The sequence below is a fragment of the Nestor notabilis genome, unplaced genomic scaffold (genome assembly GCF_000696875.1).
Source record: "Nestor notabilis isolate BGI_N333 unplaced genomic scaffold, ASM69687v1 scaffold3838, whole genome shotgun sequence".
Lineage (NCBI taxonomy): Eukaryota > Metazoa > Chordata > Aves > Psittaciformes > Psittacidae > Nestor > Nestor notabilis.
Genome location: NW_009939460.1, coordinates 1,476 through 18,129, shown reverse-complemented (window position 1 = coordinate 18,129; position 16,654 = coordinate 1,476). Strand labels below are relative to the sequence as shown.

The 16,654-nt window shown below is 36.2% G+C and overlaps 1 protein-coding gene across 1 annotated transcript in view; it reads right to left on the bottom strand.

Annotated features, from left to right (window-relative positions):
* Positions 1 to 15,110, bottom strand: part of LOC104400319 (protein AF-10-like) — a gene marked incomplete at both ends in the record, with an annotated part of 89,498 nt that extends 74,388 nt beyond the window's left edge. Inside the window, 2 exons of the mRNA XM_010019853.1 lie at positions 1,783 to 1,892; positions 15,056 to 15,110. Of these exons, the coding sequence (XP_010018155.1) occupies positions 1,783 to 1,892; positions 15,056 to 15,110 (165 nt within the window). The remainder of the gene's footprint in view (positions 1 to 1,782; positions 1,893 to 15,055) is intronic.
* Positions 15,111 to 16,654: the final 1,544 nt, after the last annotated feature.

The window sequence follows — 16,654 nt, the reverse complement described above, 5'->3', positions numbered from 1 at the left end:
CAGAGACCAACAATGGACTTTGTGAACAATATTAAAATACATAGGGTACATTTTTTTGAAGTTACAAGGATTTACTCATGCAATCAATGGAAATAGTGCAAGATAAAACAAAATCTAAAGTGTTCCACAAAATCTTTGAAGTACATTAGGGAAGAATCACTAACAATAAAAAAAGAAGTTATTACTACTGCTCGAGGAAAACTGAGAAAACAGATGTGCTATTGGCCCAGGGTTGAAGAGGGAGGAAAATAAACTCATCTGCTACGAGAAATCTGTACTGCTTGTGTCCAAGCACAAAAATTTCATTAGTTCTGCACTTAATCCTACTGTTGCATGTTCCTGCAAATGCAGAAGGAAGCCAATAGTGAGAAGCCTACACAGATGCTCAGGTACTATGTAGTGAGAAAGTATGACAAGAACCTAGATTTTTACTTCAGGTTTTTCAGGAACACCAGTAAATAAGATGGGCAAAACATACTGACAGCAACTGTGAAAATCTGAAACAGATAAGGAAAAGACCAGTTTGAAAAAAAAAAGAAAAAAGGCTAGGAAATGGCCTCAGGTTGTTCCAGGTGCGGTTTAGATTGGGTATTAGGAGAAATTTCTTCATCAAAAGGGTTGTCAAGCATTGGAACAGGGTGCCCAGGGAAGTGATGGAGTCACCATCCCTGGAGGTATTTAAAAGACGTGTAGATGTTAAGGACATGGCAGACTTGGCTGTGTGAGCTTAATGGTGGGTCTCTATGATCTTAAAGGTCTTTTCCAACCTAAATGATTCTTTAAAGGAGGTGACGGGGTGCAGTGTAAATCGGAGATATAAACTGGGGGCGGCAGGCAGCAAAAGAGTGAGGTCATAGAGACAACATGACCAGGACGGGTTTCCCTGTAGGAAGAACACAAGAGGTAATACACGCCTTTCTTTCTTTCTTTCCTAACACAGTCTATTCATCTTTTACCCCAGTGTCCACCAAAATAAAGTAAAAGAAAGAAACTATAAGTAAAAAGAACAACATAAGAAAAATATGTAATCAAACTAATCAGAAATTCTTTTGCTGCCTACAGAAAGGAAAACACAAAGTAGGATGTACTTAAGTCTAGTGAGAAAGAGGTAGTGCAAGTGAAACAAGCAGAAAAATATAGTTATTGATATAGAACATTAATAAGTTATGTTACTTTGTGCTTTTTTCCCCTTTTTTATTTTTAGATAAAATCTCACTGTGCTTTACAGAACATTCCATCTCACTGACACTTATTTAGAAGGAGATCTTCTATAAGGAAATAATCCCACTAAAGTGAATACTGTTTACAGAAGCAAAGGTCTGCAAGCTTTTGCCTTAATATATTAGCATAGCTTTTCTTCCTAAAGGAAATGTTTATGAACATGCTTGTGTTCACATCAATACTTAAAACAGTATGACTTACTGGTAATTAATAACAACATTTAAAATAAGCTGTAATAATATTTTAACCCATGGGAAATATTTTACATTCGTAGCAAAATAAACTGTTATTCAAATATCAGAATATTTTTAATTAACAAAACAGTCCCTAATCTGTAAAGAACAATGAGACATGGCAGATAACCATTACGGCTTAATTTAATAATAGCTTTCTTAATTCTTGAATTTACCATAAAGTCATAGCAGAAAACATACAACATTACTGCATACATTTATGAATTTTACATGAACTGCATTCTAAGAAGTGTAGGTTTAGATTATTAAAACTCTCAAGTTTTAAAATAAACACATTAGATATAGATAAAAAGACATGTAATTATACCTTATTATAACGATCATGAGGAACAGACTGCAACACGATAGGTTCCATTGTAGAAACATTTGCAAACTGCACCTCGGGAATGTACAGAGCACAAACCACATGAGCCCAACCTACAAAAAGTTATAATTGTAATTTTAATGTTTTCTAGAAGCTCAAAGGACATTTCAATTATAATACAAAGAATCTTTTACTACACTTTTTTCCACAGACTGTTTTAACTGTTTGGAATGTTACAGGCGTAAGTTACTAAAGTCATGTTTACATTTCATTTTATATTATCCAAAGTTTAGATAAGCTGTAATACATTTTTAAGTTTATTCAGTGGAAAATTTATACGAATAATACTCCATGAAATCCAGATACTAATGATTTATACAAACGGCGACACACAAACTGAAAACAGGTTATTTCTTTAAATTTCTTGGATTAACATAGTCATTGCATAAAACCTATGCAAATTCCTGCAAAAGGGAAATATCATCTGAACAGATTAGTATTCCTGCAAGCATTACTATCATATAAGACTTCTGTGTATGCTTTCTATTTAAACAAAGTCATTCAAATTTGACTAGACTCCTATATAGCAAGAAATCCCAACACACATATACCCACATCCTCCCTGTAAAAACCTCTTTTCCTTCTTTAAAGGTCAGACCAACTCATTTTTCCATAGGAGTATCAACTCCTATATCCAATCCTGTTCTAACTAATCTACTTGGGGTCATCAAGAAATGCTTAATTACTTACCATACTGCACTTTAACAATATTTCAAGAAGTGAACGTTCCTAATTGTCCGACATTTGGTTGTAGGGGGGTGAGGGAAAACACCAATTCAGAAAGAAACCCGCTAATTTTAGGGCTTTTTTCCAATACTAGCATCCTGAGAGGAGTTGGTTTGTTTCAGTGGAAGACAGTTTGCCTTAACTGTAAATTCAGCAAAAGCTGCTACACAGTTAACCCAACATATTAAGACAGTGACACTAATGATAGCATTAGAGTAATATCGCATAGTACAGAGCTACCTCATCTGAAAGTGAATTTGGTGTAGCTAATCATTTAGCATGAATTCTGTTCTTCCCTGAGAGGAAAACTAAAGTCTTTTGCCTTAAGACCTTTAGTACACCTTAAAAATAATTATGCTTTCCTCCTACTTGTATGCAAACATTAAGGACATAATATGATAGACATAAATAATGAGATAACCTAAGAGATTATTAGATTAGGTAAACAAACTAAATTAGCATTGTGCAAATGCATCCTATAATTAAAGATAAATAAAGCCAATACAACAACAAAAAAAAGCCCACACAAAACACACCATACTGCCTCACTGCAGAGTTTTTCGAGTTTTGTTTTCATCTTGCATTTTCTCTTTTTAACTACTCTACTGTATCTAAAGGTTCTTAATTTCTTCATTCAACTGTACCTTGACCCAAACTGAGCTAAACGTCAAGTTTGTACTTACTTAGAGTAATACTGAGACTCTGGAATGGTATCTGGAATTGTGTCTGTGTTTTTTATTCTTTTCTTAAAGCAAAAATCTTTTCTAATTGTTTCAAACCAACTGGTATCCCCCTCCCCATTTATTACATTTGTAGTTATAATCTGTATACAAAATGGAAAGTGCACACGCAATTGTACAGTCAGCATTCATTCTAGTAATTCATCTACAACTAAGTACAGTATTTGTGCTGCTCCATCATTTTATTCACAATTAGTTTGTAGAATTATTCTAGCAGAAGAAGCACGCGAATAATAAAAGAGTATGGAAAATAAAGTATAAACTGCCAACTTGAGCTGCTTTTACGATTGGTTCCAATAGACCATTTTAAAATTATCATTAACAGACAGACTGGGGAAAAAAGAAAAACCAACCTATAAAAACCACAGACTTGTTTTGCTACTTTCTCTACTTTGCTATTTCTCTACTTGAAATATCTTCAGGGAATAAATTTATAAGGAGTTTTCTAAGACTTGCAAACTGCCCTAAGCCAGAGTCATCTTACTAAAGACAGATAAATATTAACATGGTGTTAACGGTGAGTATTTCTCCTTAAATCTCCTGTCAAAAAATTAACTCAAACACCATTCATCTAATAAAGCCTTTAAACCGGTAGAAGAGTTACACATAAACAGATGGCAAAAGCTTTTACTACAGACATAATTAACCCTGTACTCCAGTAACACTTACTTATAACGAAAAAATATTATGTAAATATACAAAATATACCACAGACATTAAAAGAAAAATCACTTACTAAGCCAACTGAAATCTCAGTAAGTAAAAAATTTTTACAAGAAACTGTAAATGAATATTACTCCATCAGTACAAAAAAAAAAAAAAAAAAAAAAACAAACACGTATAAGCTTAATATATTCTGATTTCCAAAATATAAGGCACACATTGAGGATAGCTATGGGCAACAGCACACATTCATCTTGCATGAAAACAAAACCAGTATCTATATAACAAAATGAGAATTGACGACAAGGAATGGAATTCATTGATTTCCATCTGGCATCTTTAGATTCCAGATAATCTGACTTTGCTGAAAAATCACAAAAATTTATCAGTAGGGGAGGTTGCAGCACCCTTATGCTACCAACCTCAAATGCCCACATCATCAAAGGAGCCTAAACTCCAGCACCAGCTCCCAGTAGCACGCAGAGCACCCATACACAACTGCTTAAATGTTCTTTTGTCCAAAGATTCACTAGTGAAGAAATATAAAATTGTCAGAGAGCAACACGCAGCTCACCTGGAAAAGCCAAAAGAGGCAGAGCTTCAGCAGCTCTCCCTAAAGAAAGAAAAAGGAAGACATTTTTCCACACAACAAGTGTGGTTATGGACTGTCTGCCTAAAGGTGCTGTGGAATCTCCACCTTTGGAGAACACAAGAAGGTCTATAGACTCTTCCACAGAACTTTTGAACTTAAGGGAGGTCAAGAAGATTCAGTTTTGCCATATAAGGACCAGAGAGTAGCAGAGGAAAAGAGAAAAGAAAAAAACAATTATCATCTTTTCCTAAGCATCAAAAGACTAGTCATTGTTGCTACAAAGAGTAAGCATGGAAGTAAGGACACCTAAAGCAAAAAAGTAGATGTGATAGCTCTCCTCTATCTCACTGATGGAAGAATGAGCTACTAGCACATAAGCAGACTTTACTTTTAATGTTTTCTGCAACTGAGTGGTCTCTTGACTACATAACAGCAAGAAAACACCTCCCCCATTCTCTGCTGCACTTTCTTCACTTTACACAACCACTCTCAGGCAGAGCACAGAGCTCAGAATGCCAACATAATAAAGTACCTATTGCTGGGTTCAGAGTTGAGTGCTTTTGTCTGCTGTTTCTTACTGGATGACAGTTGCCTACTTTGTCAGCAGAGATAATGAAGCATACTAAAGAGATACCCATCCAAACTGTACGTATAGCCCATAACAGAAGCAAGAATTATAAGGATTTACGATATTTAAGGCTACACTAAAATACGTATTTTTCAATTAACTCCACCTAAGACATGAAGATTGTGCTATAAACTTCCTATTTGAATCACTTGCTACATTATGCTTGGACAACTGTCAAATTTCATCGGCAACTACACATCTTCACACACAAACACACTTTATTAAATCCAGTCCTTTCAAGCTTTCCCAATGTTTAAGTGTGAAAAATACTGTTGTATACCCATGTTTTAAAGTTAAAAAAAAAAATCCAGTGGCACTGTTCTACATAGTCAGTAACATTTTTACATTTAGAACATTCTAGTGTTTCTGTTGGAAGTGAAATTATTTTATCACCACTTCACCCAAAACACCACACAGAAATAACAACAGGATACCGACTTTTCTTAACTGTTACCCAAACTTAGACATTTTTCAATAACTTCTGTTCCAAATGAGTTTATTAAAGCATCTGTATAGACCATATATCCTTTACTATTTACATCAGTGATAAGCTTCCGCTCGTTTCGGTTGTGCACAGTTTGCATCCAAACAACTGTCCCCAGATTTTTTACTCACTTCTTTTAATTTTACTTATAAAATTTACAGTAATTGCTAACAAACTCTTACTATTCCTGACCACTCCTTACTATTACTGAATTGCTTATACTCAAATTACTTTTGCTTTCATCACCCTTTCAGGACAACTTTAACTGGAAGGGGAGTGGAGGCAGGTGACACAGGTTTTAGCAAATGCAGGTACTAGCATCTTACAAAATGTTCCTGAAATTATGCCTATCCTCTGAATTTTCTCTGAATTTTTTTCCCCCTTATTTGACTATTTTTCAGTCTTTGAGAAGGTAGCCATTTGACACGTTTTCATTAATCGTATTTTTAGTAGATTACACTGCCTGGCTTGCTTATTTTAAAATAAACTTAGGCTTTAGCTTAAAAACAATACAGTAAGAAATGTATTATAAGGGTTAAAACCAGACACTGAGTTTGCTTGTTTGTTTCTGTGCATTCTTATCAGAACTGAAACTGAAACTACTGGAAAAAAATACAGGCAGCTGGCTGCCACATGCTGGCAGATGCACTGCCTCTTTTTGCTTTAAATGATCCAATCTTCTACATCAATGTCTCCATCCAGGTATGGTTAAATGTCACCAGGTTTCAGTTATTACTGATTAGAAACAACTTACTAGTAACAGTCAAATTCAGATTCAAAATTTTTACTTCAACTCTGCTTTCATGTCCGGTAACTCTGGGAAATGTTGCTTACCTTTCAGGGAAGAACAATCAAAAATCAAATCCACTGTTCTTTCTAAGATACATCATACATGTATAGCTAAGTCACTTTCCTTTGAAGACATCTTAAGGTACAACTTTAATCAACATTAAAACAACATCAGAACAACATACAAACCAACTGCAAGATCTAGTCTGATGATAATAACAATGAAAACAGTTTTATCCAATATCAACATTAAAACAACATATTAATCAACTCCAAGGTCTACTCTGGTAACAGTAATAATGAAAACAGTTTTATCCAATATCAGAAATTAGAAATACATGCTGAAGAGCCTTCAAAGTTTAAACACGTCTTACGAACTTCCAGCTTTTCTTTTATTTCAATTTATCCCTCAGAAAGACACACTACTGAGTTTTGTTGATTTCTACATTTCATTCTGGCTTGCAAAATGCTTTATCGCCAGCACAGAATCTATCCAAATTTTACCAATCTTCTAGTGAGATTTCAGCAAACTAACTAATTTTTAACCCAGTGAAAACCTAGCAATAAATACACACTTAGGCAGGTATAATATGAATATACATTATTCATTAACAGAGCAAAAAATCTCAGGCTCTAGAACCCTAACTGCAAATACTTGATTTGTTATCCCAATGCAACAAAGAACAGGTAACTCCTAACAATTTCACCATCAGCAAACAAAAGACTGTTGCCAACAAAGAACTCTATAACTAGAAGCAAACTCTACCAAAGTAATCTAAAATCAATGGAGAAAACTCAGGGTGATAAATAATAGGCAGTACATTATCCATCTAACTAGATTCTTGCCTTTACAACTACTAAAGTGTTCAAAGCTTGATTCACAAGCACTTTCACCTTAATTCACAGTACTTTTAAATCTTCTAGTGCAAAATCTGAAGCCTTGCTTTTACAATCTTTTACTTCATAATCAAATAACAGCAACAGACTTACAATCCATCTTACCATCCAAATCAAAAAGCCCACCAATAGCTTGTGAACTAACAGGCGCAGAGTAGACACTACGGTAGGCCTACATCCCACAGTCAATGTTGAAGCTGTGCTGCAAAGCAGTAACAGACCGCAGAGGCCAGAATCATGAAGTCACACCAAGATCCAGCCATAGTGCCAGTCTGGTCCCCAAGAGAGCTCTGGGATGTCATCAGCATCTCCTAACCATGCATTGATTCCAGAGTAAAATTTGCTTATGCATTCTGTGTAAGTTTCTGAAGAGTCCATTATACCTCACTAAAGAAATTTTACTTTATTTATAGCTACAGCTCACTCCTAAACCAAGTGAATCTATTATTCCAGCATGGAAAAACCTTTCTTTGTTGAAATGTTAGTTTCTTATTAGGGTTGCTCCAAGTTATAAGTTAAGGATACACCTCAACTCATTTATGGGCTGCCACTGAAAGGAAAGCTCTCACCTTACTCCTTGTTCTCAACTGTACATCCTTACACTCCTCCCCATAGTATAAGCTTGCAATGTAGCAGGGCAGACACAATTTTATTCACCTGATTACTAAACTTGTGGGAAAACAAAAGTCTGCCTTCCAGTAATCAGTAAATAAGGTGATAAAATCCAATCTGAGGTCATATGATTACCATACACAAAACCACCAGTGCAGAAACACTCACTCTTGGGAAAAATCACAGTCCACTCCTTTCAGCAGAGGTCAATAGCTGTCCTAGATTACATGAAAGTGTACCCTCACAGTAGCCACAACTATCAGATCTGCCAACAGACCCCAAGACTCAACTCTGCCCCACTCTGAGAAGTGAATCCAGCACTTCAGACAGTTACTGTCGTTACTTGCCAGAGGGTAAGATGAAGTACTATTTTAGACATTTAGTTAAAGGTCTCTTCATTAAGGCATTCCATACACTTTTGGTTTGACCCTTATCTCCATTTCTGTAAAGACAATAAAATTTGCAGAAAGAAATCTGTCAGCTTAAGTTACTGTCTTTTCCTTAATACAGTTTTAGAGTTTGCTATAGTTAGCACGGTATTATCCACTATCTTGTTTATCCACTCTTTTCAAAGGTGGGTGAAAAGGTGCTCACACTAACTACTAGAGCTCTCACCACTGTGGCTGGTAGTCAACGTCATCATTGGTACATAGAATGAAGGGATAATTTCTGTTTAAAAAAACGTTTGTCTATGAAAAAACAGCTTCACCCTGCAGAGTCCTACTATAGAATTTCACCAAACTCTCCATTTATCAAAATTTGTTCCTCAACTGAAGAGCTGGTACATAAGAAAGATTCACTTTGAATCATCATTCAGCACACAGCAAACAGTTTGTTTTTGAAACAGCTACAGATTACATTCCACTGGTCCACTGAGCAAGCTAATAGCTTTAATAATTTTATCTGGCATGCTATGGCATTAATGAGTCTCATCCCCCTCCCTCAAGAAATCCTTTTGTACAGCTAAAAGAAGAACTGTCATAAATATTTATCTAAAGCTCTGAAAAAAATAAATCCTAGCTATACATTATGATTCCTAGCAATATAAATAATAAATATACAGTGTAGGTTATATGGTGATGTGTTTATCTATATTAGTAAAATCTTTTGAATTGTTTATTAATTTTTACTGTCTTTCCCAGTTAAAAAAAATACAAACTCCTGCAAATCTGCACAAAAAGACCAGAACATCTCTAAGTACCTCTTGCAAAACACATATGCCTGAATGTGTACATATGACATTACACCATCCACGTTCTCAGATGTTAATACCAAGAAAACTCATCAGAAGAGTAAACATGACAGTGAGAGCTGTTGACTCTAATAACAACAGCAGCAATAAGAAAACCTAGCATGTAATGTTTTTCTAGACTTGGGAGACCCTGACACTAACCCAGGGGATGGGAAGAGGGCCTGGACCATGACATAAACCCACCGCATTGTTAGCTGGCCTTTTCCCAAGCAGCTGCATGAAAGAAGTCTTGGTGAAAAGTCACACAAAGAATGCTGTTACACAGCATTCCTGATCATCATCCAGTGGAATCAGATTTCAAAGGAACAACTTCTACAGCAAAATCAAGCCTTTTAGGCTTACAGAAAACGGTAGACAAAGATTACTGTAAGAAAACTATTTAAATGGGAGATGAACAATATTAGATAAAAGTGAACAATCTGCTTAAAAAACAGACCGCATACTCAGGAGAAGATAAAAGAATTGCAATGCAAAAAACTGTGATCAGTTCAAATGGTCATGATTTTATTTCCTCTTCACTGAGTGTCAAAAACCCAAAGGAAATTACTGCAACAGCTAAGGAAACATTACTGAATTGAAAAGGCCCAAAAATGTCCATGAGCCAACAGTTCTCAAATATCTTCAAACAAATGCTCACTTGTTGCTTTTCTGTTTTTAAAAAATGTGTTTATATTTTGTCCAACTACTAATCCACACACAAGAGCAGAAAGCTAAAGAAGAGTTAATCTCTCTCTCAATAGCCTTCTTTCATATATGACACCAAATCAATAAGCAACTCAAATACATACCAGTTTTTCTCATTTTAAAAAACTTTTACATTCAGTCATGTGTTTAAAACCACAGTGGTGCCCCTAAATGAATATGAATGCCAAATTTAGCAAGGAATTCTGTCAATAAATATATGCAAAGAAAAAAACTCCCTTTTTCAACTCAATCCTTTCAGTATGAATTAAAAAATTAATAAATAAAAGCCAGTAAGTAACCTAACAAAATTTATAGAACTGCAGTCTCTGAACATTGAAAAAGTCCTAATGTTTATGTAAAAACAAATTCCACAAAGTCCACATGTAGGCAAGACTATTTTTTTGTTCACAAAACTTAACCATAGCTCTAAGACTGTCAAAGATATTAGGCAGACAAAACATTTAAATATATTCAAAGCTTATTCCTAAAATTTCCGACAATCACCCTGATCATAACTGTGCAATGTCCCACTACTTGTAATAAATGAATTAAATCAAATGTGTAGCTAAATACAGTCAACTCTTAATAATCCTTCGCATGGATAACTCACTGACAGATAAGCCACACCATGGATATTAGTACAGGCTACACTCTGCTAAATCCAACTGTATTGTTTCCAAGATCTGTGCAAGTGCAGGAGCAGAATGACCGTTTTCACACAGTGTGAAGAGACTGAACAAACATGTGCAATCAGACCGTAACTGCTGCTTTTCAGGGTCAGTTCAGGTCTCTGACAATGGAAAGCACAGGAGGGACACTAAAGCAGACTAGGATGTATTCTGCTCAAATCCAGACAGAATTATCTCTCTGGGGCTCACTACAGTTTCCGATTACAGTGACAGCAGCCACCATCACCAAGCCAAGAACAGACAGGCATCTGTGTAGTCTCCAGTGAACCAAAAAAAAGTTATGAGCAACAAAAAATGCCATTTCCATTTGGCACTTCACATGAACCCTTTAGTCCTTCCAGATCCAGACACACTAGCAACTTGGTGCAGAACCAAATGCACTGGGTTTCCAACACTAAGTGGAACATTTCCACAACGCTGTCTAAAAACCACCTGGCTAGTGCAGTCACTATTACCTAGGGTAACTGAACTTCCCCTGTGCTACTCCAATAACTCCACCTCTAACAACCCAAATAGCCAAGAGTTAACTATGGCTGTAAAATTGGTTAACACCTCCAAAATGTAAATTACCCATGTCTTCTGTTTTCAGAGCAATTGCAGAAAACAGTGCACTCAGTTTTAAGAAAATTCTTGAGGCAAAAGCCTTGCTGAAATCAACACTTTCATTCCAATTTCAGGATGTGTCCCAGTTTCAAGGGAGTGTGAATATTCAGGATACTGAAAATATTCTGTAATTAATGAGAAAAATTTGTACCAAAAAATGGTGACCCATAATTACATTAGTAGTCTCTGTTAAGGAACTCTAAACTATACTGTAATCATTATGCAGTCTAGAGATTCCATGGCATCATGTACTGCAAATTTGCTTCTCTAAATTTCATACTCAGCTCTGGTAAGGATTATGTATCATTTGGAAGACATACAGAGAAGGAGAAAGGTGATGGTCAGTTCTCTGTACAAGGAATGCCCAATCAGTCTGGGCTCCTTCATCCTGAAATGGATACAAAAGAAGAATATGACAGAGGTCTATAAAGCCAGAAGAGGTTACTGAAAAGGTGAACTGCTCTTTGTCACTTCCTATCACTTAGCAAGTGCCAAGTGGCATCAAACAAAACTGTGAGGTAACAGGTTCTAAACAAACCAGCGTACATCTTGACACACTGTAGAGATCAACTGCAAAATGCCTTGCCACACAACATTATGGACACTAAACCTTTATACAGAAGTGGATATATTAAAGAGTACTACTCCAAGAATGCTGTATTTATGGTATCACTGAAAACTGTACTTCTGTATTTGCCATAGATGATACTGGAGAACCCAGCATTAACTCTCAACAACTGATAAGCATGAGTAAGGTACAGTAGGTGTCTCCAACCCGAGCTGTAAAACCTAAAAAGTAAGTCTCAAGAAACACTAATCTCCAGAAAGTCAGATAAGCAGGAACATGCCAGTAAAAGGCAAGGGAGCAGGAGGAAAAATGTACATAAAGGAACCTCATGCCACTTGGAGGGCAGGGGAGGGAGGGAGATAAAAACCCACAACACACCAACACAACCACACCATACACCACCATTACTGTTTTCTAGTCAGTCCGTCAGTAATACTTAAAAAAAACCCACAAGTTTGATTCACAAACTACTTCGTCATATATATCTTACAGTGCCCCAGAGTTGTTAAAGGCAAGATAACACCATTATATAAGAGCTATAAGATTAGGCTGCTTTGAGTTACAGTTGTAGAACTGACATAAGATAACTAATATACAGGCTGCTATGGCAGAATAGTCCTGGCAGTTCCCCTATATCAGGATTAGTATGGTCAGCTGAGTCAGGGAAAAGATTATCATTTAGCTGAAGAGCAACCCAGGGAAAGTGGGGAAGGAAAAAAAAGAAAAGAAAAGAAAAGAAAAAAGTTTTAAATGCTAGTACCATCGCGAAGGAGGAAACAGCGCACAGCAAGGACCCTCCATGCAGTAATAGCCTCTTACTGCAGGTTAAGAACATTGTGGAACCCTACAGTAAAAGTTCAGTAGACCAAAAACCATTAAGGTTCCTGACATAAAAGAAAATACAGTACCTTCAACACCCAAAACACCTTTCTTCACATTATTCAAAAGCAAATGTCCAGAAGATTGTTAACGAAAAAACCCCAAACAACAACAATCTACAGCAGATCACCCATGAGCTATCTGCACAGTTAAAACACTGCACTCTTTTCTAGCTACAAAGTAGTTACTTGTTGCCAGAAGGCAGGAAGAAGTGTAACCTTGTATCACTGACGTAAAATCAGTACTTTTTCCACAGGTTCTGAAAAGCTAAGACCATGTAATTATTTCTGTACTTACAGAAAGGCTCCATAATTACCAATTTCTAAAGCTGGATCCTTACAAGGTTTTATCAGAAATGTTTGTTTCAAGGTTTCTTCAGGAATACCTGCATCTTTTTATCATTTCTCTTGGCAACAACTGGTGCAACAGCATTAAAAAAAAAAAAAATATAACAAAAAAAAAAAAGCACAAAAAAAACCAAAAAAAAAAAAACCCAAGTATTGACCTACTAGAAATATAATTTTAAACTGGCAATATCATTATATGACCTTCAACACTATTTCCAGAAGTCTGAACTTTTCTGGCACAATCCCTTGTTAGGCAACTCTTTGGAACGAAAGCTTCACATTAAGAATGTAGATTTCTGAAATGCAACATGAGTCAGAGTTCATTTTTTCCAAGGTTCACATCCTTCTGTAAAGCTGTTACTTAAGAGGACATGTGATCCATAAGGTAGAATTTGCTGTATTCAACACCATGGCCAACATCTATTGCTGAGGCAAGGATGTTTCCCAAGGTGGTACAAATTCTTAAGCCTCTGCTGTGACATTTTTGTTACGAAGTTTTCACTGATGAAAATAGTTGGTCAAGAAAATTATAGTGGGGGCAATACTGTTTGTCAAGTGTAGCATCTTTGCTATTTAAACTTAAATAATTTCAATCTTATACGGTCATTCACTTTCAGACAAGAATTCATAATTACAATTAATACTGCTATAAGTGAGATAAATAATGGGGTGCTCAGATCTTTGATGCGAACTGTCAGAATATGTTCTCGAGACATTATGCAAAGAAAAAGTTTCAAAACCACTGTAGAGAATAGCAAGGCATTCCCAAGAACTTCTTTAAGTATAAAAACAGAAAACACTTCAGCTACTTCATACTTTGCATACTGTATATTTCAAGAGATTTGAGGCTTTCTTGTTACTTATTTCCTAAAAACGCAAGTATCTAGCTGTCACTTCTGAAGAACACTGCCGTGTATCAATCAGTCTGAGAGGAAGAATAGTTTTAAGGCTACAGTACTGCGCTGGCACTAAGCTGGTACTTTTACTGACTCACAGACAACACAGACTCAATACAATCTCCCAACACTCACTAACGACACAAAGTTTACTAACGTATTTCTGATAAGCAGAGACTAAAATGGTGAATGCTAGAGTGTATACTGTATGTTGCAGTCCAAGTGTAGACAAGGTGAACGGAAGATCAGCCTGAACACGAGCAGGCTCTGTGTGCCTGCAACCCAACTGCAACAGAAACAACCAAGCTGCATGAACACTAAGCTAAGATATAAATTAGCTAGAATATCAGGTATGCAGCACAGAATCTCCAGAATACAATTTCCACAGACTGTCCAAATCAAATCAAGAATCTTGATCATACTTTCTACTCTCATAAGAGAAAGCTCTCAGTATCAAAATGATCAGGCTATTTACAGAAAGATGATGGACAGGAATTTAGAAGTATCTAGTAAAGAAAGATGAAGGAATTCCAGAAGTGATTGAAAAGTTAATTGAAATTTTTCACTCATATCACCCAGCTATTAGTATAAATGTAATCAAGACAGGATACTCAGTGGAGACATTCTCTAGCAATTCTTCTCAGCAGGAGCAGAACTGATGATAACCTTAACGATGAAATTAGAAAGATGCAAGGGACAGGTAATCACTACTGCAACTTTTCAGCTATAATGTCTTTGTTACAGAACCTACTAGTAAATCAGGCATGAAAGGGCCACCCTTTGAAAATGCACTGGTGCATTCAGTCTGGGCTATAGACATAAACATTCCACTTTCCTCCATGAATGGCATGCTTTCAACAGCTTTCTATAAATGTTCGAACTCCAACTAAGTACACATAAAAATTACCCCTTTCACCCATTAAAATCTTAAAATGCAGTTTCTCCTTTATTGTAACTTTTTTCTAAGAGTAAAACTAAGAATAACGATTTATATTCTCAAACTGAATTCAACCTAGATTAGACAAATGAAGGTTACTGTAAAATAGTTCTCTTTCCAAACCAACTAGCATTTGCATTTCTGTTTAGCATCCCTCCCTGTATTTTTTTTCCTCACAAATTTCCTCATACAAAATAAGAGAGTTCACAAAAAGTAAGAATAAAACTTACCCCCATTATCTGTTCTCTTTAAAGCACCATCCTTATGAGGGCATAATTCACATCTCTAGGGGAAAAAAAAGCAAAAATAAAATAAAAAAATGGAATGATCATAGGAGCATTGAAAAAGAAACCACACACATTGAAACTGTTAAGGAAGCATTCTTTAAAGTGAATGGGTGTGTTTTCCCTTAACCTTTACTGAATATTAGTTTGACACAAAGCTTTGTCTTCCAGATCTTGAAAATTATGATATGTATTATAGCTACATACAGTTCTACCCCCAAGTTTTTATTCCTGGATTCCACACCCTGGAATTCCGGAGAAGCCTCCAAAAACTATAGCATGGGGGAAAACTGACTTGATAAGAAACTTGGGCACACTCCCTACCACATTTCCTCCTCCTAGGACTTCTGTATTCACCGAGTTGGTCAGTCACAAAGACACGCCATGGAAATAATCAGCATTGGTGCACATACTATGGCTGACTTGGCAGTCTCTGCTGAGTCTCGCCCTGAGAGACCAAAAACGATCTTGCTTTCTGTCTCGGAAAGTGAGAAGTTGACTCATCCTTTAAATTCTCCAAAACTGCATGTCTGGAAACATGCAGTTGACTTCATATTCTTCTGACAAACACCAGGATCACAAGAGGAGAATCCTTCTGCTGTCACTGTCTCTGTCAAGTTCCTAATATCAAGTTTAACTCTAAGTGTCCTAGAGCAGTGTGAGACAATTCCAAACCAGTTCAGAGATGAAAGAAATGGAACAGGTTTGACACACACTCCACTTCAACTGCTCCAAGTGACATGCAAAGGAACACCATTATAGGATATCCTATACCTAAGAATCACCTTATTAAAAACTTTATATATTCCCAAAGTAGGGACAACTCCAAACATACCAGCCTAACAAGCTTTTTAAGAAATTGAAGAACAGTCTGATCATCAGATGAAAACTTAACACCACATCCTTCAAATACAGAGGGACATCTGGCATCAGCACAGATTTTCTCTGTATATCCTGAACAGTACTATTCTCCATTACCAGCTAACTAGCAAGTCAGCAGATAAAGGAGCCTATGGTACTGGAAGTGCCTCAGAAACAGATTGCCTAAACACATTTGAGGAATGAGAAATTCCATTCCTGAAATTCATATGGCTGAAGTATATTGAGGACTGTTTCTCCTAATATGTAAGAAAACTTGTATTAGCAGCAAAGAGGTTTTCACAAAGAACAGAATAGAAAAGTTTTTAAACTAGTTTTGCTCAGTGTGTTGGTATAGACAGCTGCACACAGCAAGAAGAATCTTCAGGACTGTTGCTTTTTGTCTTTTGCTTCACTCATCTCTCCCTCGCATTGACCCACTAAAATGACCAACAACTTAATGAAAAGCAGCATTAAGCCTACGGTGAAATGTAGAGATAAAAGTGGTTGAAAACTTCTGAACCATTCTATAAGCTGTCCACAGACTGGGAGCATTACACCATTTTTTTTATTTCTAAGTCAAGATTATAAGGACTTCCTTGGCACTGAAATTAACTGATCAGTTAATTTTAAATAACATCCTACATACCCAGTATTTATGTGAGCTGTATCTTAACACTCCAGCTC